Source organism: Ambystoma mexicanum, chromosome 7q (assembly GCF_040938575.1).
Source record: "Ambystoma mexicanum isolate Mex_15411 chromosome 7q, UKY_AmexF1_1, whole genome shotgun sequence".
NCBI classification, from domain to species: Eukaryota; Metazoa; Chordata; class Amphibia; order Caudata; family Ambystomatidae; genus Ambystoma; species Ambystoma mexicanum.
Genome location: NC_090941.1, coordinates 601,913,477 through 601,936,855, shown reverse-complemented (window position 1 = coordinate 601,936,855; position 23,379 = coordinate 601,913,477). Strand labels below are relative to the sequence as shown.

General features: G+C 48.4%; 1 protein-coding gene across 1 annotated transcript in view; it reads left to right on the top strand.

The window, feature by feature from the left end:
* Window positions 1-19,589, top strand: part of ALG5 (ALG5 dolichyl-phosphate beta-glucosyltransferase) — a 275,306-nt gene extending 255,717 nt beyond the window's left edge. The window contains exons 9-10 of the mRNA XM_069639106.1: window positions 3,688-3,773; window positions 19,329-19,589. Of these exons, the coding sequence (XP_069495207.1) occupies window positions 3,688-3,773; window positions 19,329-19,444 (202 nt within the window). The 3' untranslated portion in view covers window positions 19,445-19,589. The remainder of the gene's footprint in view (window positions 1-3,687; window positions 3,774-19,328) is intronic.
* Window positions 19,590-23,379: the final 3,790 nt, after the last annotated feature.

Genomic DNA, 23,379 nt, shown 5'->3' with positions numbered 1-23,379 from the left:
TGAAGTGGAGGGATCAAGGAATTAGGTGGTTAGAACGGACGAAGTAGGGGGTTGGAACGGGTGAAGTATGTTAGTGGAACAGATGAACTGGGTGGAACGGATGAACTGGGTGGAACGGATGAACTAGGTGGAACGGACGAAGTGGGTGGAATGGATGAAGTATGTGGCTGGAAAGGATGAAGCATGTTGATGTATCGGGCGAAATCGGTGGACGGAATCAGAGAAAGTGGGCGAATGGAACAGGTGAAGTATGTAGAAGGAATGAGAGAAGTAGGTAGATGGAACGGAAAAAGTGGGTGATAGAACGGGTGAAGTGGGTGTATGCAACGGGTGAAGTATGTGAATGGAACGTGTGAAGTATGTGGACAGAACGAGTGGTATGAGTGGAAGAAACAAGTGAAGTATGTGGAAGCAATGTGTGAAGTATGTGGAAAGAAAGGGTGAAGTATGTGGAAGGAAAGGATGAAATATGTGGATGGAACGGGCGAAGCATGCGGATGGAACCGGGGAGGTATGTGGATGGAACGGACGAAGTATGGGGATGGAACGGGTGAAGTATGGGGGTAGAACGGATGAAGTAGGTGAATGAAAAGATGAAATATGTGGATGGAATGGGTGATGTGGTTGGAACAGGTGAAGTGAGAGGAACCAGTGAAGTGAGTGTAATCGATGACGTGGGTGTAACCGGTGGTGTGGATGGAACGGATGAAGTGTGCAGATGTAACGGGTGAAATGGATGGAACGGATGAAGTAGGTAGACGAACGGATATTGTATATGGATGAACGGATATTGTATGTGGATGAACGAATAATGTATGTGGATGATCCGATGACGGAGACGGATTGAACGGGTGAAACGGGGTGTATGGAACAGGTCAAGTATGTGGATGGATGATGCATGGATAACGGGTAACGTGGATAGAACGAAGGAAATGAAAAGACCGAATGATGAAGGGATAACATGCATAGATCGGACGAAGTGCATTATTCAGAAGGAACACATGGAAATAATCGAACTAATAGTGGGCATAGAACTGAGCGAGTACAGGCAACGGATGGAATGCACAGAACAAATAAGAGTGCTCGGAATTGACACTGTACAAAAAAATGATTAGAGCCTGTGAACCATCGAAATGCATAAAACAATCGAAGTGCATACATTTGGCCAAATTTGGAGGTACTACATTGGATGCTGAGGGTCCCCATTTATTGAACACTCTTCCAGCTGGTATACGGCAGATCCAGAGCTATACAGCGTTCAAACGTGCCGTAAAGACTCACTTATTTAACCTGGAATAATCTCCTGACTCGCTTCTCCATCTGCCTCTTATGCTTGTTTGTCTTTGTCTTGTTCTTGTTCTTTGTGCGCCCTGAGGCCCACGGGCATGTTGGCGCGTTACAAAAATTAAAATAAATAAATAAAACGATCAAAGTGCATAGAATGGTTGGAGCACATTGAATGGTTGGAATGCTTAAAATGGTTGGAGTGTATTAAACGAAGTATATAAAACAGTTTGGAGTGCATAGAACTTTTGGAGTGCTCGATCTCAAGCACCTAAGGTAAACCACCATATCACATCTCCACGCTTACTCTCTTCTTCACACCACCACTCAACTACAACACAGCAATACTATGACACCATTCGGTATAGCTGTTCTCATACCATCACTTGCCTCATACTCCCCATCATCCTAACTAAACGCAGCTGGTTACACACACCCCAGCCAGGCGTTCTCCTCAGGCCTAACGCAGCCAGAATCGGTCTGGATAACAACCTGCCAGAACGAACACATACTCCTGATCTCTCAACCACCACACCTACCACTAAGAAGCAGCTATCGCACGAATGCCACTCCAGCTGCACACATATCCGGTGCACACACGCACCTTATGACTATCTCTTCTCTCTCTACTGACTTGAACTTCGGTTCCCGAGGGCGTTCAACCTACCAGCGCCTTGAGATCATACCATTGGTACATAAGGCACTATATAAATGCAAAGTAACATATAATAACCTAACATATATATGGGGTGAAAAGGGGGTTGATATAAAAACAAAAGGTTGACATTTTAGGGGGTTGCCGTAATTTGGGCTCGTATCTGCAGCCCCCCCCCCCCCTTATATAAATGGTTTCCTACCCCCCCGTTTGACACAGCAAGGTTACTGGCCTTGTAACAATTAGCAATATCTTGCACATATATTTGTTAATGGGCGTGGATGCATTATATGTACTTAATTTGGCAACAACTAGCACTTGAATTTTACAGACCTATTTATTTCAGAATGTTTAATTTGTGATTAGATTGGGTCGGTCAGATGTTTGCAGAAGAGTAATCTCCCAATTAATCAAAGCAGATGCACCACAGAGCTTGATTAATCCCACCTTTCAGTAAAGACCACCTTAAGTGATTATTAAGCACATTTGAAATGGTATGTATATGCACGATATGTTGGTCCAGATAGAGGCAGAGTGACCTTCACAAGGCCCAAGCTCACCCATGCTGTGATTTAAGGAATTGCCTCTGACCCTTATTCTTAGTTATTCAGTGTAATCACCATCTCAGGCCAGTACCCACATACTCCCCGTCTGCTGGGAGAATATGGTTTTCTGATGGACACATTTGAGAACACATTTCCGTTGTTTTTCAAGCTGCTGGTAATGCACATTTATCCCAATGCTTTTTTTCATTAAAAGAAAGCATGCTCCCATGTAGTTTGTGGGTCAAGTGGGTTTATTTTATGTAGGGTACATAATCGACCAGCAAGCAGGTCATGTCGTTTTTAGAGGCCTTATGCAGTCTATTATTTATTCATTGTATCTGGAATTGGGGGATGTTCCATTTTTTTAAACTTGCATAACATAATATACAAATGATATTTGACATACTCATGAGCGGTGGCGATTAACCAAACTGTGTGACGCAGTAATCGTTTAGAAATTACTTGGCATCCATGAATTTGAGAATGTGCAGGATTGTTGGTCAAGTAGAGCATGATTTTGAAAATGAATGTCATTTTGATTTTTCCAAGAAAGCTACCACAACAGTAGCATTGTGCATTGACTGAGATGGGGAATATGGTTGTGCTAAGAAGTGAACTTCAATTATGCAGTTTTCTTCGAGAGGAATAGCTCATGAAAATGTTGTCATGACCTCGCATTTTGTACGTTATTGGTTAGGTGCTAGAAGATGAAGACATCTTTGCAAATCAATCCCTCACATAAAGGAGTATTAGTATTCCTACTAGGGGGCCCTTGGCCTGTAAAATGAAGATATGAGGAGTGCTTCATTTAAATGAACATTCAACCTGGAAACATTTATATTAAACGATCGGATTGTAATTTTCTGTTGAATAGCTTTCCAACACAGAGTAATATTTTTGTAGGAATAAAACACGTTTTCACTAAATATCTATGCAATTACATTGTTCATATGTACCAAATTGAAAGCTGCAGTGCATTTCTATAGTCCATTGTATGCCTGGCTTTGATTGCTGACGAGCTCAGCGTTTCGGCAATTGACCTTTCTCATCAGCCTGACTTTCATGGCGACTTGAGACTTTTCTAAATGCACAGCAGCTACTTAAAGTACTTCAGAATAAAGGATTAGGTGTAACAGCATTTTCCCTTATTGTGTAAGCAAGTAACTGAAGTACACACTGTTTCTCCCCCTTGTTCTATTTCAGGGCATTTGATGTAGAACTCCTTTATATAGCTCAGTGCTTGAGGATACCAATTGCAGAGGTTGCTGTAAACTGGACAGAAATTGAAGGTAAGCGAAAAAGGCCAAAGATGCAATGTGTTTTGCATTCCAAAAACAGTATATTTGAAGCTACTTGCATTACAGAATTTTAAGATATTGGTATTCAAATTTCGTTCATGAAACAGTGTGCAATAGCCTTCCTGCGCAGTCTACTATTGTCTTGCTAAAGTTATGTTAAAGCGAATTTGTAAAGCACAGCTAACGCACCTGCCGGGCATTGTGAGTTAGTTATCGGGCGCTGCGACAATCTTCCAGATGATGTCACTTCTCCGCAGGGAGGAGCCCCTTTCCATGAGGCTAGGGTGGTGAGGGTGCTAACTGATAGTGCCCCTAGGGGTGGTAACATGCGGGAGGATCTCATGGGGAGGGACTTTCCTCTTGGTGACAAGGATGTACATCTGGGACATGGCCCTTTTATCTCCCTAACCCACAGGGTAAAAACATCACCCATCCCATCTTTACCTATGGTAAAGTCAGAGACAGTGTTTTATTGTAATGTGGCAGACAGTTGCTCTATGATTAGTACTGGGATGTAGAAGATCCCAAGAACGCTACCGTTGAGCATGAAGAACATTCGACCAGCTGTTGTCAATCAAACTGACGTTACGCTGGGGCAGTCCTAGCTATTTAAGCTAAACAGTAAGAAGGACAAGGAGAGCAACATCCAGAAGGAGAAGTCGGCGAGCTAGGAGTTCCCTTTTCGTACTGCCATGCAATCCACACTGCGATTTGTTCTTTTTTTTTAACACTAATTTGCTATAGAGAGTAGAATGTTCAGTAACTCTGGTGCCTTACTCCCTCCACCTTCCTTCTCACTTCATCTCGCCTACTTTTCTTCCTCTTGCCCCTCTTAACATGGATGGCAACTCTGTAGGCTCACTCCCACCCTTTGTGAAATTTTTCTTTTTACCACTCTCAAGTTCTCCAAACTGCACTTTTGGGTGTTTTTAATTTGGGCCTGCTATTGTGCTATTGCTACATTATGAATTTATTTGCTGTTGTTTTTCTATTAATCATTTGATTATTCTCATAATTACTAATAAATTTGATGATGATTTGCTGGTTGTGTTCCCTTCCTGTTCCCCCTTGCCTTCATTCAAAATCCCCAATAAAATATATATTTTAATAATATATAAATATTGGTATTCTAAGGCAGAGACCCCTGTAACCAATTGATGGCTAAGTATATATGAGTGATTTTTATCAGAACTATTGCATGGAACTACCTGAAGCCACAATGTTTTGGAACAAACATATGCCACTCAAGAAAATACAGTAGCAAATAATTTGCACAATAAGCCATAAACGAAAACCTTAATCACATAGAACAATAATTTCACATTATTAAAAGATCAGGTGTTACAGTCATTGAAAGTACACCAAATGCATTCCTATTCTTTCTACATAGTATTTTTCCATTAGAAGATCTTCTCCTTTGCCAAATGGAATTATGCATTTCCAAGTGATTTCCAAGGACATGATTCCAAAGAATATCTCGGGACCAAGGGATGGGTACTCACATCACCAGTTGCTCAGGATTCAGGTGTGACAAGGTGGGAGAACCCAGTAAGTACAGGACTTATTTTATAGGGCTGAGCCCCAGATTCGGTACTCGGGACTTGAACCCTGAACTAGCAATGACCAGGGTGGAATAAAAGAACAATCAATATGCCCAAGATGACTCCCCACTTGCTAGAAGCTGAAGCAGTAAGAAGGAGGGCACCAGGAGGATGGAGAAACCCAACTAAGGAGACTGTGGCAGTTTCAGTGGCAAAACAGGGCAGATAGCGAACCAAGAATGGTCCCACATCGGGTGTTATGCTTGGAGTCAAGCAAGCATGAGCCAAGATAAAGTTGGCGCAGACTAGTTACAACCAACCACTCTTCTGTGCAACAGAAGCTCCCTACCTTGGAGCACCTGTTCTAAAGAAGGTGTACTAGGGAAGTAGCACGGCTGTGACCCAGGAATGGACCCAGCACAGGATTTCCAGTCAAGCCAGCCAGGTCTAGGAGGATGAAGAGGAACAGCATAGGCAGGACATCTAGCACATAAAAGAAGAAAGCAGGGCTAACACCAGGGATCTAAGGCCCAGCCAGTATGGCCAAACCTGGTCTTAATAATCCACAGCCCATCTTCAAAGCATCCTCCAACGGTTGAGGTAGGAATCTGGGGAATGGGCAGTATCGCCCATATAATATAATATGATATAATATAATATAATATATTATATATATTCACTAGTGGGCTAGCCTATATTAGCTCTCCAGTCATGCACCAGGCAGACATATCAAGGTTTTGGCAGCCAGACAAACCGACTGGCCTGAAAAACTGGCAAACACTCAGGTTCACCCACACCGGATGTGTCCTGTTCCTTCTCTTGGCTGGAAACGTACCTAGGTCAGTTTGAACCATAGTACAAGTACAGGGCTGGGTGCAAGAGAGTCCAAAAAATAGATTAGTCGCCCACTGGTTTCTGTACTGGTACATTGAGCTACTAATGTGGTAAAGCTGGATGCACACCAGGTGAAGCCAGTACTATTTGTCAGCAGCCTACTTCACAACTCATTTGTAAGGGTGATAGGAACACCCTAGGACCAATATGATGTGCTTTAAAAAGCACCTTTGCCTTAGGACCCATAAGGGCTACCATAGTAGAGCACATCAGAAAAGGTTGCAGTGGCAGTGGGTCTAGTAGTCCCAGAAAATGGACAAGAGAACCCCAAAAATGGAATTCTGTCTTAACACTAAATTATTCACAAGATAACTGACCAGTCACCTGAAGAACCTTTTTCCTCGTCGTCTAGACCCTGCTCAATCCGATTTCATTATCAACCGCATTGGAGTCGACAATAGCCAGATGTTACTTCTCATAATAGACAAAGTACACATTTGCACAAACAGACGGTTCTTCTATTCTTAGCTGTGGAGAAGCCATTTGACTGTGATTATTGGTGGTTCCTGCTGGGGGGTTTAAATACATTTTTTGTTTGGGGAAAAATATGGTAAAAATATTATGGCAAGTTATGCTCAACCTGAATTTGGGGATTGGTAAACAGTTCCTCAGCTTTGTTTCTGTAGTGGAGTGGTACTAAACCAGGGTTTCCACTGTTCCCCTTCTTTTCATCTTTGCTATGGAGCCACTCACAATGTGTCACGCTCACCTGGTCTCCACCGGGGCGTGCTCGTGTGCGTAGGATGTTGCCTGTCCTGATGCTGCTCTGCTTGGCTGGTGATGCAAGCTTGCGTCTCCCCTTAGTCCTTGCTTCAGGAGATGTTAGCCTGCAAGTCTAAACAAGATATTAGCTACCGAAGGGAGCTGGTCAGTGGTTTCACCTCCTTCCGGTCTATCCTTCACTTCTTCTGGCTCACCTCTGTTTTTTAATGGGCGAGCTCTCTGTCCTGCACACTCTGGCAGGGGCGCGGTTCACAGTCTTTCCTGGATCGAGTTACGTCACTGATCCGAAGGAAGTTGCTGAAGTAGAAGGCCCGGGAGTAAGCAGGTAAGTCTCTATACCAATAATTGCTTGGAATGACTGCCTTTAAGTCTTTCTGTTCAAGATAACTAATGTCCGTTATTGTTTTACAGGTGCAGCGTTAAGCGACCTTCGGATGATGGATGACCCTCCTGATAATGATGCTCAGGTTCCTGCCGGTAATTATAGCGCTGTGGAGGGCGCGCGAAAGTTCGCCACTGTAGTTTTCCTTTGCTACGTGCGACTAACCTTTTTGTCCTTTTCTGTGCAGCAGGTACGGCGCAAGTCCAGGAAGAAGAATAGAAGATCTGCGTGGCAGTGTCGAGCTGCGGCGTGCAGCTGAGTGAAGAACTGTCCGATGAAGTTCCTGGAGCGGGCTGATCAGGTGAGTAGATACCCGAGAGGGTGCTTTTCGTTCTGTTCTGCAGATGCGGCGGTCCGTGGGAAAGCAGGAGATGAGATCTGGATGTACTGCAGGTAAGGGCTTCGATGCTTAAATAACTCGTTATTCTCTGTTCGCAGGTGCCGATGGATGGAAGACTCTGGACGGGCGTGGCAGAAGGAAGCAAGAACTGATCGGACACGGTGAGCGTTACGCTGCAGGAGTGCAGAATAACACGAAGCGTGTTCAGATTGTTGGGTGCGGTTTAAATAGCCTTGCAAGTAGTTCCAAGAAAATTGTCCTCTTCTCTGTATCCCTTCTCTCAGGTAAAGTAGTTCCAGGTCACACCCTGAACGGAATGGCTCAGCCTCTCAGAGCCAAGTTAATGGACCATCTAACTACACCTCCATGAGCCTGGCACCAGCGACGCCAGGACTGAGTCCAGGTGAGCCTGGCTGGGGTCTGATAAGCCCCCAAGGGGGCCAAAGTCCGAGATGGCCCCACCAGTTTCAGGGTTTTGGGTGCCTGCACCATGACACAATGTGCATCTGGCAGCAAATAAACATCTGGGAGTTGACATGAAGGGGGAGGAGCGCAAACTGGGTCTTTTTAGAGGCTAGTGGTATCTGGAAGCCTCTCCCTAAAATTAGTATATTTGAGGAAGTGTTGGGATTTAAGGTTAGCACATCAAAATCTGAGATTCTGAACCTAACACTGTCAAGTGAGAATAGAGCTTTACAAAGATCGTCCTCTTTCACTGGGCCACAAAGAGCTTGAAGTAGCTGGGCAATCACCTAACCAAAATATTACTCCTCTCTACGCACAAATAACTAGCACCAGCTTTTTTAACCCAACTGCCAGGATGTCGATAGATGGGGGGGGGGGTGATTTATATCACTTGGATGGAGAGAATAGCTATTACAAAAATGAGCATTCGTCCTAGGGTACTTCACCCTTCTTTTCTAATGGATTTCTTTGTCTCACAGATTCTTCATCTATGATGATCTCTATCCACAGCAGCTGTCCTTTTGAAATATTTTTGCCACCAGGTTACTCCACTTGATGCCGTTACACACCCCATGCCAGACATGACCTTGGTGCCAGTATATATATTGATGCACTTTCGCCCCATGACCTCTTTTTTCTATACACTCAATAGGAACACAATTCTAAAACCTTTACCAACTACATCATGCCCCACTGCAGTAACGCCTCAGGGTTTTAAGCACTGTGCAAATTGCCAGAGATATGTCTGTCTCTGTCCCCCACACGATTTGCCTTTACTGTTTGAATGAGGAACAAGATCTGCAGGATTGAGTAGTGTATCAATCAATACATCTGAAGGTGTACCGTAAAGCTTTTCACTTATCACAAGGACAAGATGATTATTTCAAAGTCGCTGGGTGTGGAATGAGTCAGAGAGAAAGACTTCTCTCCAGCCCGCAGAGGGACGGAGCAGCACCATAAGCGGTCAAATTCCCCGAACGATTCCTCCAAACATAGTTGTTTTTTTTTTATTTTGAAGAAGTGGAGCCACCGATCCAAGGACTCCTCAGAGGATTCGGCCCAGAAGCTAGCATTTCCCACCCGGTCCTGCACCATGGAGGAATGGGAGACCGTTGGGCTAAACATGGTAGATGTTTTTGCAAATACCCTGGTGCTGACGGCTTCGGCCTTAGCACCAGTGGCTCAGAGGGGGCCTACCGTGCTTGCACAAACCAGCAGGGAACTCTGGAGGCTGCGAGTGCACGCCTCCAGGTTTGGCACCGCTCAAAAGGATTTGGTCCTGAAAGGGCATAGAGAGTCTTCACCTTCGGGCAGCAAGCGCTCTTCGCCCCCTCCTGTGCACCGCCAGGGTAATTCGGCACCGTCAGTACAGAAGCACCTCAGGAGTACACCCCACTTCGGTTGGGCAAGTTCATGTCAAGGATGGCTGATATCTTTGCGAAGTAGGGGGATGCCATTCCTTTTGGGTTGGAGCCACTTGACTCCAAAGAGACATGAGATTTGCAAGAGGCCATCAGCCTTTACATCCCCCACCCCCCAGAGTTGGATATCCTGCCAGCACTGACTCCAGGAAAGCCTCATGCCTCCTTCCAAAATATAATTGGGAAGGTTATCGACACACTGGGCCTGTCGGGGCCCCACCAAACTTGATGCTCAATTTGAGTTCACAGACATCCTGGATGAGGGGCTGTCAAGGGAACCGTTACTACCTTTCAACTGGGAAATTGATGCACCAGTGTTCAAGGCTTGGGAGAAGTCAGCCTCTCTTCAAGCGGTGGACAGAGACCTGGCCCAAAAGCATCGCTCTGCACCTTCAGACCGGATGTTTCTCATCTGCCTTCCCACTCCTGAGAGGTTGGTGGTCAGGCCTCTGAAAACCACGTCCTTCTCCTTCTTTTCCCCCCTGACAGGGCGGGCATACGGTTGAACTCCTGGAGGCGTGAGGTATTTGCCTCTGGCAATCTTTCTCTGCAGGTGGTGAATAAATCCTGTACTCTGGACACAATTTCCTTCGGCCTTTCTACTCCGGTGTCAGAGGTGGCTAAGCATCTCCCAGAGGGAGATGGGAGTCCAGGTTCTAATACCCTTATAAAGGACAGCAGGGCGGCATCACGAGAGATCCTAGTCTGGCCTGGACACAGCTGATTGTTCAGCCATGCGATGGCCATGAGCACAGTCCTCAAGTGGCACTTTTGGATGAGTATCTCCGTGTTCACTCAAGATGTCGTTTTGAATCTTCTGGACATGCCTTTTTGATGGGCCAAATCGTGTCGGACTAAGGCAGACGACTCCTTGAAAAAGTTCCAGTCGTGCAAGGCCACAGTAAAATCTGTGAGTTTAGCTGCTCCAGATCCCTCTGCTTCTGCTGCTCTGGGAAGGGGGTTTTGCCCCATCTCCAATGCCCACCGCAGCAGAGGACAGGTGCCCTCAGGAAAAGCAACACCTGTGTCGTCTTCCCCGCCAGGGTAGAGGTTGCATAGCCCAGAGAGGAGGCATTGCCACCACTGCCGTGCCCAATGCGCCCCCCCCCAACACATAGCCCCTATGCAGAGGACTTTATACACTGTACCTCAGTGGGGGAGAATATCCCTGTTCAGTGTCAAGTTGCATTGCATCATCTCCAACGCTTGGACCCTGCAGGTCATGAGTCAGGGGTGTTGCCTCCATTTTTTTTCCAACATGCTCCAGACCATCTCCGTACACCATCTCCCTACCTGCGCTCATCTCCATCCGGACCCTCTCCTGTTGGAGGAGGTACATGCGCTTCATGAGAAGGGTGCCCCATTGCAAACCAGGCCTCCTGCATTCTGATGGTGCTTGGTTGTGCATGTGGCCACTTCATTTGCTACTATGTTGTCAGTGGTCTCAATTTCAGGGAAACGTGCAAGATCTTTTGCGAGTGTCGAGCAATGCATCTCAATGCCTCGTATGTTATTCTCTCAGAGATAGCTTACTGATGGGAACATTTCTTCAGCAACCCTGGCCCCAAATAACAGTAGTTACAGGTGCTCTTTGCAAGGCTGGGATGCTCACCTGCAAGATCTGATGGTGAGTGGACTGTGGTTCTGCCTTAGAGTCTCTGGGACACATCAACTTGCTGGAATTGAGGGCGATCAGGCACGTTGTCTGGTTGTCTTCCTCTCCTATGTAAAGGGCAGATGTGTCCTGTTCCTGATGGACAACATGGCTGCCATGCATTACCATAACAAGCAAGGTGGTGTAGATTCCTTGCCTCTGTGTAGAGAACCAGTGTGACTGTGGTTCTGGGCTCTGGAGAGCAAGCTGTCTCTGACAGCAGCACATCTGGTGAGGTCAGAACATCACAGCAAATGCTTTGAGCAGGCAGTCTCCAGCTTCCCACGAGTGGGAGCTCTGTCAGAAAGTTCTAGAGAAGATCTTTTCATTCTGACCAGCGCCTCAGGTGAACCTCTTCACCTCCATTCTGAAGAGGAAGTGCAAGTTGATCTGCTCGAGGGCATTTCCTTGGCATGGAGTGCTAGGTTACAAATTGACTAGCAAGTGTGACTTCAATCTGCTTTATGCATTCCGGTCGATCCCTGTTATAACGCTTTTTCTCAGTAGGCTGCTTTTTCGGGTCCACATTTGATCACTCTGGCCGTGGCCTCACAGGACGTGGTACCCAGTACTTTTGGATATGTCCATTTTCCCTCCTCTATTTTAGATATTATGCTTGTTCTGGCCTGGACAGGCCTGCAGATGGATACTGCAAAGGAGTACTTGGCCAGTATATTGGTCTTTAAGAGAACTCCAGCAAAAGGGTTATTTCTGCACAGTAACTACCATTCTCCAGCATGGGGTCTGGCATGGATTCACATGCTCATAAATATTCCCCGTCGTCAGGCTGGGAATCCTCAGTAAAGAAAAAATCAGTATCAGTTTTGTTTCTGATCTGTCTTTCTCAGTAGTAACCAATCACTGGTCTCTGGGTCATACTGCCCCCAGCCAATGACTGCCCTCTCCCTCAGCCCCGCCTATGGCAGCCATCTTCAGATTTTTACCGCACGCTCAAGTGTTGGGAGTCCTTGTGTTTAGCTCTTGAGCTTTTGCTGCGTTTTCATGCTTCTTCAAAGAGAATTTCTCATTTTTCGGTCAAATAGAGCCTCAAGCCCCACCGTCTCTGCATCCGATTAACGGGGATCCATGTCGGATTTTTCTACGCCCCTCAAGGGTGAAGATTTTGTCGAGTTATCCTTCTTGGAGGATTCCAGAAGTTTCTGCGGCCTATCTGAACATGGCCCAGGAGAAAGGAAGCTCGACGCCCGGAAAGCTGTTCAGGGTCTGCCCTGGATGCCAGCTACAGAATATGTTCAAGGAGGACGAGCATTCGAAATGTCTCTACTGCCTTTGTGAGGACAAAACGCACGTGGAGAAGGACTGTACGTTTTGCAGGAACATGTCGGAACGGACCATCAGGGACTGACACCTTCACTGGCTGGAAGGAAGGAGTCCGTCAGGTGAGAAGAAGAAGAAGAAGTCCGAGTGGTCTTCTAAGTCCTGTGAGGGCGCCCCAGCGACGGGGGCCCAACAGAAGGCAAAGCACCGCGAGTCTGCGGGCACCGGGAGCGCCGAACGGTCGGGCTCTTCGGCTGCCAAGCAGGGCGCGCCTTCCCCAGCACCATCAACCAGGAGCCAACGCTCTGGTTCGGGGAAGAGGAAATCCGAGAACCCGGTAAGCCTCTGGAGAGGCCCCGGTTGATCTCGAAGGCCTCAAGCGCGCCTAAGGCGGTGAAGGCCTTGATTGACCCAGCCAAGGCCTCTATCGAGGGAGTCGCGGCGGCCCTGGAGCTGCCTGTGGAGGCTGCACCAGTGGAGGCAACCTTGGGGGCCCAGAGGAGGGAAGCCTCTTTCAGACCCATCGAAAAGACCCCCGTGAAGACCCTGGTGGAAAAAGAGGGTTGGGGGGCGGTGGCCATTGTGGACACGGACACAACATCCGAGGAGGAGCTGGCAGAAGTTCTAGAGGGCCTCGAAGAAGGCGTCCAAGAGGCCCGTCCCCATGGGGAGAGATCCTGACGAGGGTGACGATGAGAGTGACGGCGGTACCGGCGAGGGTCCTAGTCAGCCGTCGCCTCCGGAGCCGCAGGATAACTCGGCGGCCATTTTGTTGCCAATACAATCCTTATGTTCAGAGATAAGGACGAAATTGCCCTTACCACCGACAGAGGACCCGGTACCAGGTCCAACGGAGGAACCAGAGCCGGTCCCGGCGGGTAGCCCCCCGAACAAGAGAAGACGGATCCACCCAGCCCCGCCTTCTCAGCCCTCGCGGCCTGCTCGGCCTTTACCCACGTCCCCCGTCCCTGGGGTTGACACGGGAACAGGCACGGGAACAGGCACAGCCACGACGGGTACCGACGACGACGGCGGTGACGACGGGACGGAGCTCCCATCACCAGCCCAGGCCTCCCCGTCCGATGAGATCGGATCTTTCCATGCAATGATCAACAGGGCATCCAAGCTTTTTCAGCTCTGCCCCGAAGAGAAGGAAGGTTTCCTTTACCAACAGCGCGAGGCCAGGAGGAAGTCAGTCCTCGCTGTGCCTCTGCTGGATGACATCTGGGACGAGGGTCTCACCCTTCTCAAGAACCCGTCTACGACGCCTGCCAAGAAGGATCGGTACGAGAAGAAGTACCAGGTCCCCGACACAGCCCCTTTGTGCCTTAGGGCACAACCTACCCTGGACTCGATCGTCTCAGCGGCGGCCAATAAGAAAACGGGGGGGCATCGGTCTCAACGTCAACTTCCCCGCCGGACGGCGAAGGGAAGAAGCTGGACGCATCGGACGACAAGTTATCTCATCGGCGGCAACAACGATTAAGGCGGCCAGCGCCCACGCGATCGTGGCCCGCTATGACAGGGAGTTATGGTACAAGATCGCCCCCCTTTTGGACTTCTTACCGGATGACAAGAGGGCCGAGGCCCTGGAGATTTTGCAAGAAGGCGAAGTGGTGTCGGACCACGCCATTACGGTGGCAACGGACATTGCCGACACCGGTTTCCACTAGCTAGGCAACAGCGTTTGCCTTAGACGACAAGGTTGGCTCAAGGCGACAGATTTCCGCCAATATGTACAAGCCAAGGTGCTGGACATGCCATTCGATGGGAACAACCTGTTTGGGAAAACGGTGGATGAGTCCCTCCAAGCAATCAAGACGGACACAGAGACTGCTAGGGCCCTAGGCGTTCTCCGGCAATGGAGGCCGTACTTTCGGAGCGCCAGAGGCAAGCCGGGTGCTTCCAAGGGATTCTACGGTGCCAAGCGGCCCGCTCCTCGTCGCAGGAAGCCTATAGAGGATGAGGCAAGTCGGGGGGCCACGCCATCGTCGCCAGGGAGGCCAAGGCAGCAATGCGTCCGCCAAGCAAGATTGAACCGACAGCGGGGTCGGGCCCCCACCAAAGCACCCCAGTGGGAGGCCGGCTGGCAAAGTTTGTCAGCGTGTGGGAGTCCATCTCCACCGACCGTTGGGTGCTGGATGCCCTGGCCCAGGAGCACGCCCTCGATTTTCTAAAAAAGTGCCCCCCGCATTCCACCCGTGGCCAGGAAGGAAAATCACATCCCTCAACTACTTTTGGAGGTGAGGGCATTGCTCAGAAAAGGTGCCATCGAGCTCGTCCCGAAGAGGCTCCGGGGCTCCGGAGTATACTCAAGGTACTTCCTAGTAAAAAAGAAGACAGGAGGATGGCGCCCCATCCTGGACCTGCGACGGCTGAACAAGTACATCAAGGCACAGAAGTTCCGGATGGTCACCCTGCAGCACGTGCTGGGACAACTGGAGGAGGGCGATTTCCTGTCGTCGTTGGATTTGGAGGATGCGTACTTCCACATCCCCATTCTAAAAAGACACCGGAAGTTCCTCAGGTTCGTGGTCCAAGGACGGCACTACCAGTTCAAGGCCCTCCCATTCGGATTGAAGTCGGCACCCAGGGTGTTCACCAAGTGCCTCGCACCGGTGGCGGTGCGGCTGCACCTGCAGGGGATCCACGTCTACCCCTACCTGGACGACTGGCTCATCCGAGCAGGGACAAGGGAGCTCGCCGTGGATCACACAGCAAAGACCGTCCAGCTGCTCTCGGACCTGGGATTCTCCATCAACTTTCCCAAATCCCACCTGGTCCCGTCGCAAGTCGCACTGTTTCTGGGAGCAAAGCTCGACACAGTGGCGCCTGGCCTCACCGTCGGAAGAAAGGACGAAGGCCATCCTGGGCAAGGTGCAGCGCCTGCTGGCCACGGACGTGGCCAGGGTGAGGTCCATCAAGTCCCTCCTCGGGATGATGTCCTCCTGCATATATCTCATGCGCCTGTGCAGGCTTCAGATGCGCCCTCTGCAAGAGTTCCTCGACTCCCGCTGGATCCAAGCGACGGGCAGCTTCGAGGATGGGATTCCGCTCAACGAGACCTTCCGACGAGCGATCCGGTGGTGGGGCACCCACGCTCATCTGATGGCGGGCAGAGACTTTCAGACCACATCCCACAAGATAACGGTGCCGACGGATGCCTCCCTGGAAGGGTGGGGAGCACACACCAGAGATCTTCACGCAAGAGGCCTTTGGCTCCCGGAGGAGAAGAAGCTCCACATCAACATCCTGGAGCTCTGTGCCGTGTTCTGGGCCCTCAGGTCCTTTCTCCCGTCCCTCAAGGGCAAGGTGGTGAGAATTTTCACCGACCACACTACCACGAAGTTCTACATCCGGAAGCAGGGAGGAACCAGATCCCCAGCCCTCTCCAAGGACGCCCAGGATCTGTGGCATTGGGCCGTCGCCCAAGGGATGTTTCTGGTGCCCTTTCATCTGGCAGGGATAAAAAACACCATCGCCGACTCACTCAGCAGGGAGATGCGCTCGTACCATGAGTGGGGAACTACATCAGGATCAAGTGGATCGACTCTTCCGACGATGGGGAAAACCCCAGATTGACCTGTTTGCGACTGCGACGAACTCCAAGTGCCAGAGGTTCGCCAGCAGGTTTCCCCAGCCGAGGAGCATTGGCGATGCTTTCTCGTTCCCCTGGGAAGGCCTGTTCCTTTATGCGTTCCCTCCGTTGCCGTTGCTGCTCTGACTCGTCAACCAGCTCAAGAGGTCCCGGTGTAGCATGATCCTGGTCGCAACGGCGTGGCCGAGGCAGATCTGGTTCCCGGACCTTCTGGACTTGTCAGCATCCCCACCAGTTAAGCTGCCGACGGACGCGGATCTTCTCTCCAGAGAAAGAGGCGCCATACTTCATCACAACCCGGAGTCGCTGAACTTGCAGGCCTGGCTCCTGCAGCGCTAGAGTTTGGAGGGTACAATATCCCAGCTGACTGCAGAGAGGTCCTTGCAAAAGCCAGGGCATCCTCAACTCTCAAGTGCTACGGACATAAGTGGAAGAGGTTCTCTGTCTGGTGCGGTGCACAGAAGATTAACCCTCTATGGATTACGGCCCCTCAAGTACTGCTGTACCTACTGTCGCTGGCCAAGGCTGGACTGGCTCACACCTCCATCAAGATACATCTAGCTGCGATCTCCCGATACACCAGAACCACAGGACGGGCGTCCTTGTGGTCCCATCGCCTGGTGAAGGAATTTATGAAGGGACTGTTCCGATCGTTCCCGCCGGTGAAGGGCCCTGCCCCGGCGTGGCAACTCAACGTGGTGCTGACCAGGCTCATGGGGGCGCCATTCGAGCCCCTGCATTCGGCTACTGAAATTCCTGTCGTGGAAGACTGCGTTTCTTGTGGCCATCACCTCCGCACGGCGAGTGGGAGAGATCCAGGCCCTATCCTGCAAGCCTCCATACTTAACTTTTCACGACACGAGGGTGGTGCTCAGGACACACCCCTCGTTTATGCCCAAGGTGCCGTCGGACTTCCACCTCAACGAGCCCTTGGTGTTACCTCTTTTCTTCCTGTCGCCTTTGTCTCCGGCCGAGAGGACTTTGCAGTCGCTGGATGTGGCTAGAGCGCCAAGTTCTACATGGACCGAACGAAGTGTTTTCGGAAGACATCACAGCTGTTTGTGAACTTTGGACCTGTGAACCAAGGGAAGGCTCTCTCGAAGACTTCCATTTCCAGATGGCTCTCCGGCTGCATCATGCATTGTCATCGGTTGGCAAACCGACCGTTGCCCGGCTGTCCGAGAGCCCACTCGACCAGAGCGATGAATGCTACCACGGCGTTCTTGTCTGGTGTGCCCCTGCTGGACATTTGCAGGGCTGCTACGTGGAGGTCGACGCACACCTTCACGAGATTCTACTGCATCGACCGGGATTCCAGGGAGGAGTCCAGAGTCGGCCAGGCAGTGCTGCGCAACCTGTTGGCTTAAGGTGAGCCTGGTGAGGAGGTAAGAGATGCTTAATGTTGAGTTTTATGTAATGCTTAATGTTGAGCCTTGCCACCTCCCGTGGTTGTGCATGTGTACTGCTATGTATTCTTATATTCATGAGCATGTGAATCCATGCCAGACCCCATGCTGGAGAAGGAACAAGTTACTTACCTGTAACTGTTGTTCTCCAGCATGGGTCTGGCATGGATTCACATGCAAACCCTCCCTCCTGCCCCTCTACGGCTCTTCACTTGGTCATACTGCCACTTTGTGTGCTAGCAAATCGGAAGATGGCTGCCAGAGGCGGGGCTTAGGGAGAGGGCAGTCATTGGCTGGGGGCAGTATGACCCAGAGACCAGTGATTGGTTACTACTGAGAAAGACAGATCAGAAACAAAACTGATACTGATTTTTTTCTTTACCGAGGATTCCCAGCCTGACGACGGGGAATATTCATGAGCATGTGAATCCATGCCAGACCCATGCTGGAGAACAACAGTTACAGGTAAGTAACTTGTTCCTTTTGCAGTGCTTACAGGGGTTGTGCAAGCAGTTTTCCCCACTCCAGTTTGTTGTTCTGCTGTGGGTTTTACATTTAGTGTTGACTTTCTTGATGGGCACACAATTTGAGCCCCTGCATTCATGTTCATTAAGATTGCTCACCATTAAGGTGGTCTTCTTGGTAGTCGTCAATTCTCCGAGACATGTGAGCGAGCTATACGAGTTGTCTGTTAAGCCTCCCTATTTGGGTTTTTTTCCATAGAGAAGGTGAAGTTGAGAGAGAGGCTGTCCTTTTTTATAAGGTAGTCTCGTATTTCCATCTCTCTCAAAAGATCCATCTTCCTGTTTTTCTTCTGCCGCATCTTTCTAATGCAGCGGTGCGATTACATCAGCTGGACCCCGTCCGGGTGCTCAGCTATTCTGTCTCTTACCATCTAGTGTGGGGCATGCCGAAGCACTGGCTCCCCTACATACGGTGCGGTGTGTCAGCAGAATATTGATGCTCATTATCATGTGCTAGTCATTCTTTGCTATCCCGAAATACTTTTTTTAAATGTTTATTCTCTTTAGCTTTTTGTTGGTTAAGCACATAATACTTTGTTTTTCAGTACATTGGTTTCCCTGGAAACAAACCTTTACTGTAATATTGTATCCCCTTGTTGTACAGCACTCTATTGCTCTACAGTTAGTTTTGTACTATCTGCAGCTCCATTCATTCATACATCCATCCACAAGTACGTACGTATGTATGTATATACATACGTATTATCTTTGCTGGCAAAAATCAGCACATTATTGCTTTTTGTGGAATATGGCTCACTTGTTCTAATCACCCACACATTTTGTATGCTTATGTATTCGAGTGTAAATTACACCTTCTTTGCATATTCTCCTCTTGTGTTATACTGTTCCCTTTACATCTATATATTTAATATGGCACACTTCTTTGTTCACACAGCACATTGCATAGTATTTCTCCTTCTGCATGACCGCATACATTGCCTATGCTCATGTAACACTTTACAGCACATATTACCTTTAATAGTAAAGCCTAGAGAGGCTCTTATTACCTCCTTATGTATTGCCATGCATAGAACCTGATTACCGTCCTCCTATAATGAGGTGCACATTACTTTTAGGTGATAAGACGCGCATTATTTCTATGCACTCTGTATGTTACACAGTACATTGCTGCCGCTCGTTTAATACAGTATATGAAACCTCTGCTTATATTGTAGCCAATTTAATCTATATATTTATTGCTTCTACTTATATGATAAAGCATGCCGTCTTCGTGACCATTGCTGCTCATCTTTAATGTTAGCCTTGAACTGCTAAATGATTTTGTCGGATGCATAGTAAATGTGGTTTTCCTAATTGCAGGTTCCAAACTGGTTCCATTTTGGAGCTGGCTGCAGATGGGGCGAGATCTTCTTTTTATACGACTGCGATACCTAACTGGAGCTTGGAGTATTGCAACATTGGACAAAACAAAGTAGATTATGACAGTTGCCAAAGTCATTGACGTACATATCCAAAAGAACTGTTCTCTTGGAAGGGGGAAAAATAGCTCTGTTTACTGTGGTGCTGGTGTTTTATCATACACTGTTATTGTTCTTTTTGTATTAAATGTACATTGGCTTAGTGGGTTGTGTATGCTTCCTTTCTGGGGCAAACTGACACGATTAAATGAAGAGGGCTTGCTCTGTTTTCTGAGCATTAATGATACGTTCACTGCTATCAATGTCAAAAACGTCAGTGTTCTGTTCCTGTATCTAAATGATACATTGTTCCTCTCTATGATGTTCACCAGGGTTTGCATAACTAGCTAGCCACCAAGCATGCTGCTTTGCCAGACGCCTGTGCTGGTGTTGTATAGAGTGCTATGTATGCAGTCCTCTGTGCTAGGCCAGAGGATGCCTACATACTAGCTTAAGCCTTTACAGTAGCTGCGCCTTACTGTGCCAAACATGCTTTGCATGATAGCAGAGAGAGGGGTGCAATGCTTGCCTTTTAGAGCATGGGTCCCGCATTCATAAATGAGCTGCCTTAAGCAGCAAGATACACACTGACACCGTCCCTGTGATGGATGAATTTTTCAAGACCCATTATTTTCTGTTTCGCTTTCCCTGTGAAATATTTGCTTTTATGATTTTATTCATGCATTTTTTCATTTTTCAAGATGTACAGTATTTTGTTGCCACAAGTGGTGGCATTCTGTAAGGGTGTCGAAGAAGGATGCTGACACAACGGTGGCATTTTGGTTGGCAAAAACATTTATTTTCAAGAAAAGAAACCCTGACTATCTTCTAAGAGGGGTTTTCCTGCCTTGTACTAATACTAAAGGATCTTTCATGAGGTCTGTTGGAATCAAACTCCACAGTCCTGTCATAACCTACTTCTATCGCTTCCACTACAACTAAAGAATAAGTCAACATAAAGTTCCTTCTCCAGGAGAATAACTTCCTTCTCCTGGCAGTTGCCTGGTATTCCCAGAAATGTTCTTTGACTGCCTTTCCCTGGCTTGTGGTTCCAACAAACCTTTGCAGTAGTCCACTTTCAGAACGCAAGAGAATGACTCCCTTCTCCTGGTATTGGTTCACTCACTTCAATATAGTACACACAAAAGCCAGGGGGAAGGACTCTGACCCATAGCGTCTCTTGGGTGTATCAAAAGGGCTTTCTGTTTCACCAGTAGAATGACTCCCTTCTCCTGGTGTGCGAGAGTTCTTTCCTGTATTCATCCACTTGATATTTCCTTTGCCCCCTTCTTGTGGAATTAGCAAAGTCCCAAGTACTTCACGCAGCCTCAGTGGACTTTTCCCTGCCACTGCGATGAGGATGCTTTCCTCGGATGCTCAGTACACTTATGTAAGGAGCCCAGACCGTTCTCTGGTGGTCAATGGGCTTATTGTTGCCACTGCAACAAGGGAGTTCTCTGATGCTTAGTTCAGTTGTGTTAGGGCCCCATTCCCTTCTCTGGTGGTCAGTGGGCATATTGCTGCCATTGCAATGAGGAAGTTCTCCTCGGATGCCTGATGCACTTGTGTTGGGTTCCCAGGACCTTTTCTGGTGGTCGGTGGGCTTATTGTTGCCACTGCGATGAGGAAACACTCTCCCCAATAGTTTTGACTGTTACTACTGGACAGGCAGAAAGCCGCTCAAGCCTCTATTTCTCCTCCACCCTGCCCCCCTCTGCTTCTCTTGTACCCCCCGTTACTTCTTTGGAACCTTGGCATGCCACCGGGACTTCCTGGGACTGGGGTGCGTCTCTCGGCTCTTCAGGCTTCTCTCCCCTGCTTCCATAGCACTGCAGCGGCTCTGCACTTTACTGGTCTGCTTGGCTCTTTGTGCTTTGTTTTTGCAGTCACTCCTGCTGGACCCACAGAGAACTCCCTCAGTGATGTGCCGGCGTCCTCCGCTCTTTGGCATCCCCGGTCAGCCGATAGGATTTGAAACTCCTGCTCCTGGATGGTTTCCACACCTGCTTCTCCCAGCTGGGCTTGAGCAAGTCTTCAGTCCTTATTTTCTTCTTATACAATGTTCCCAGTCCCGCCCTGCCGGATTGTCCAATTCGTTTTGTTCTCGATGGATTGATTTTCATGCATCATCGGGGCTACCTGGTACCAGTACTAGCACAGTTAGGAATCCTGATGTCTTCTGTGTTTGTCCTTGTCCTGGCACTTTCTGTTGTGGCTGTTTCTACTAGACTACAGAAATACATGGATCTACTCTCAAGGAAGTTGTTCGGCAGGAGGGGGAAGGTTAGAGAAGGTTGGGGTGTGACGTTGGGCAGCAGGTGATCGTCCTCATCCCCAGAGGGGAAGTCCCTCCGCATGAGGTCCTCTCACATTAAACCACCTCTAGGAGGACTATTGGGTAGTGGCTGCAGCTCCCTAGTCTCATGGGAAAGGGCTCCCCCTTGGGGAGAAGTGACAATACCTGGCGAATCATCACATACCCTTCCCCTAATGCTGCTGGCTTCCCCATCTCCCTCTAAGGAAAATTGGGAGAGGAAATTGACATTTCCCTGTTCTTGGCCTTTTCTGTGTTCTACACTAAAATAGAAAGGCTGGAGCTCAAGGAACCAGCGCATTATTGGTGGGTTTGTATCTTTCCTTAAACTGAACCAGGTGAGTGGAGAGTGGTTGGTTACTAACTTAATTTTTCTCCCCGATAGATAGCATTTCAAGCAACCCACCGCCCATTTGATTGCCACGGCCTCAAGCTCAATGGTTGCATATTTTTTCTCCCTTGGGAAGAGCTTCCAACTGATGTATATAACTGAATGCTCTATCCTGTCATATTCTTGGGACAAAATGGCTCCTATTCCCACCATAGAAGAATCTGTCTGAAGGATGAATTATTTTGTAAAATTGGAACCCTTCAGGATGAGCTCATTAAATAAGCTCTGTTTCGGTGTATTAATGCTGACTTGGTCTTCCTTTTGCCAGCGTAGTTTTTGTAGCTCAGCAGTTTTCAATTTGCTTTGAATTACGATGTTATCCAGAAACGCGCTTCAGAAGTGGGAAAAGGGTTGCAGTATGTGATCCATCAGTTGCTGAAAGGTTGCTGGGGCCCCATGAAGTCCGAAGGGAAGGACTTTGAAGCAAAATAGTTCTTTTGGGGTGGAGAAAACTGTCTTCTCTTTATCAGAAGGGATCGGTGGCACCAGCCAATAGCCCTTCGTTAGATCAATCGTGGAGATATAGCCAGCCGATCTCAGTCTGTTTATGAGGTCGTTCATTTGAGGCATCAGATAGTTGTCAAACAGTGATATGGCATTAAACTTCCAAAACTCTACAATAAACCTCCAAGAGTGATCAGGTTTGGATACAAGGACTATCAGCGATGATCACGGACTCTGTGATGTTTCAATTATATCAGCGGCTAGCATTTTCTCCACCTCCGGGAGGACCACCTCATTCCTTGACTCTGGAATTCGATAAGGTCTCAGGTTAATCACCTTACCTGGGGGTGTGCAAATGTAATGTTTAATCCCTTTTACTCGCCCTGGTTCACTATTGAAGACATCCGGGAATTGATCTATTAGATCTTGGCTGCCCAGTTGTTGCTGTGGTAGGTCAGAAGGGACCAAATTATGTTCGGATTTCTCCTCCGCTAGTAAGGTGGCTATTAGGACAGAAGAGGACTTAATTTACCCGGGTCTTCCTTCCACTCCTTTAAAAGGTTAATATGATATAGTTTGGTTTTGAGTCTTCTGTCAGGCTGGTCAACCTTATAATTATAGGGACCTGTCCTCTCTACGATTTCATACGGTCTGTACCATCATGAAAGAATGTTGTGCTCTGAGGTGGGTAAGAGGACTAACACTTTTTGGCTGATGGAAAAGGACTGTGGTACTGCCTTTATATCTTGCTGAGATTTTTGGCTTCCTTGAGCCTGCCCTAGATGTTTTTGGACTAGATCCTGC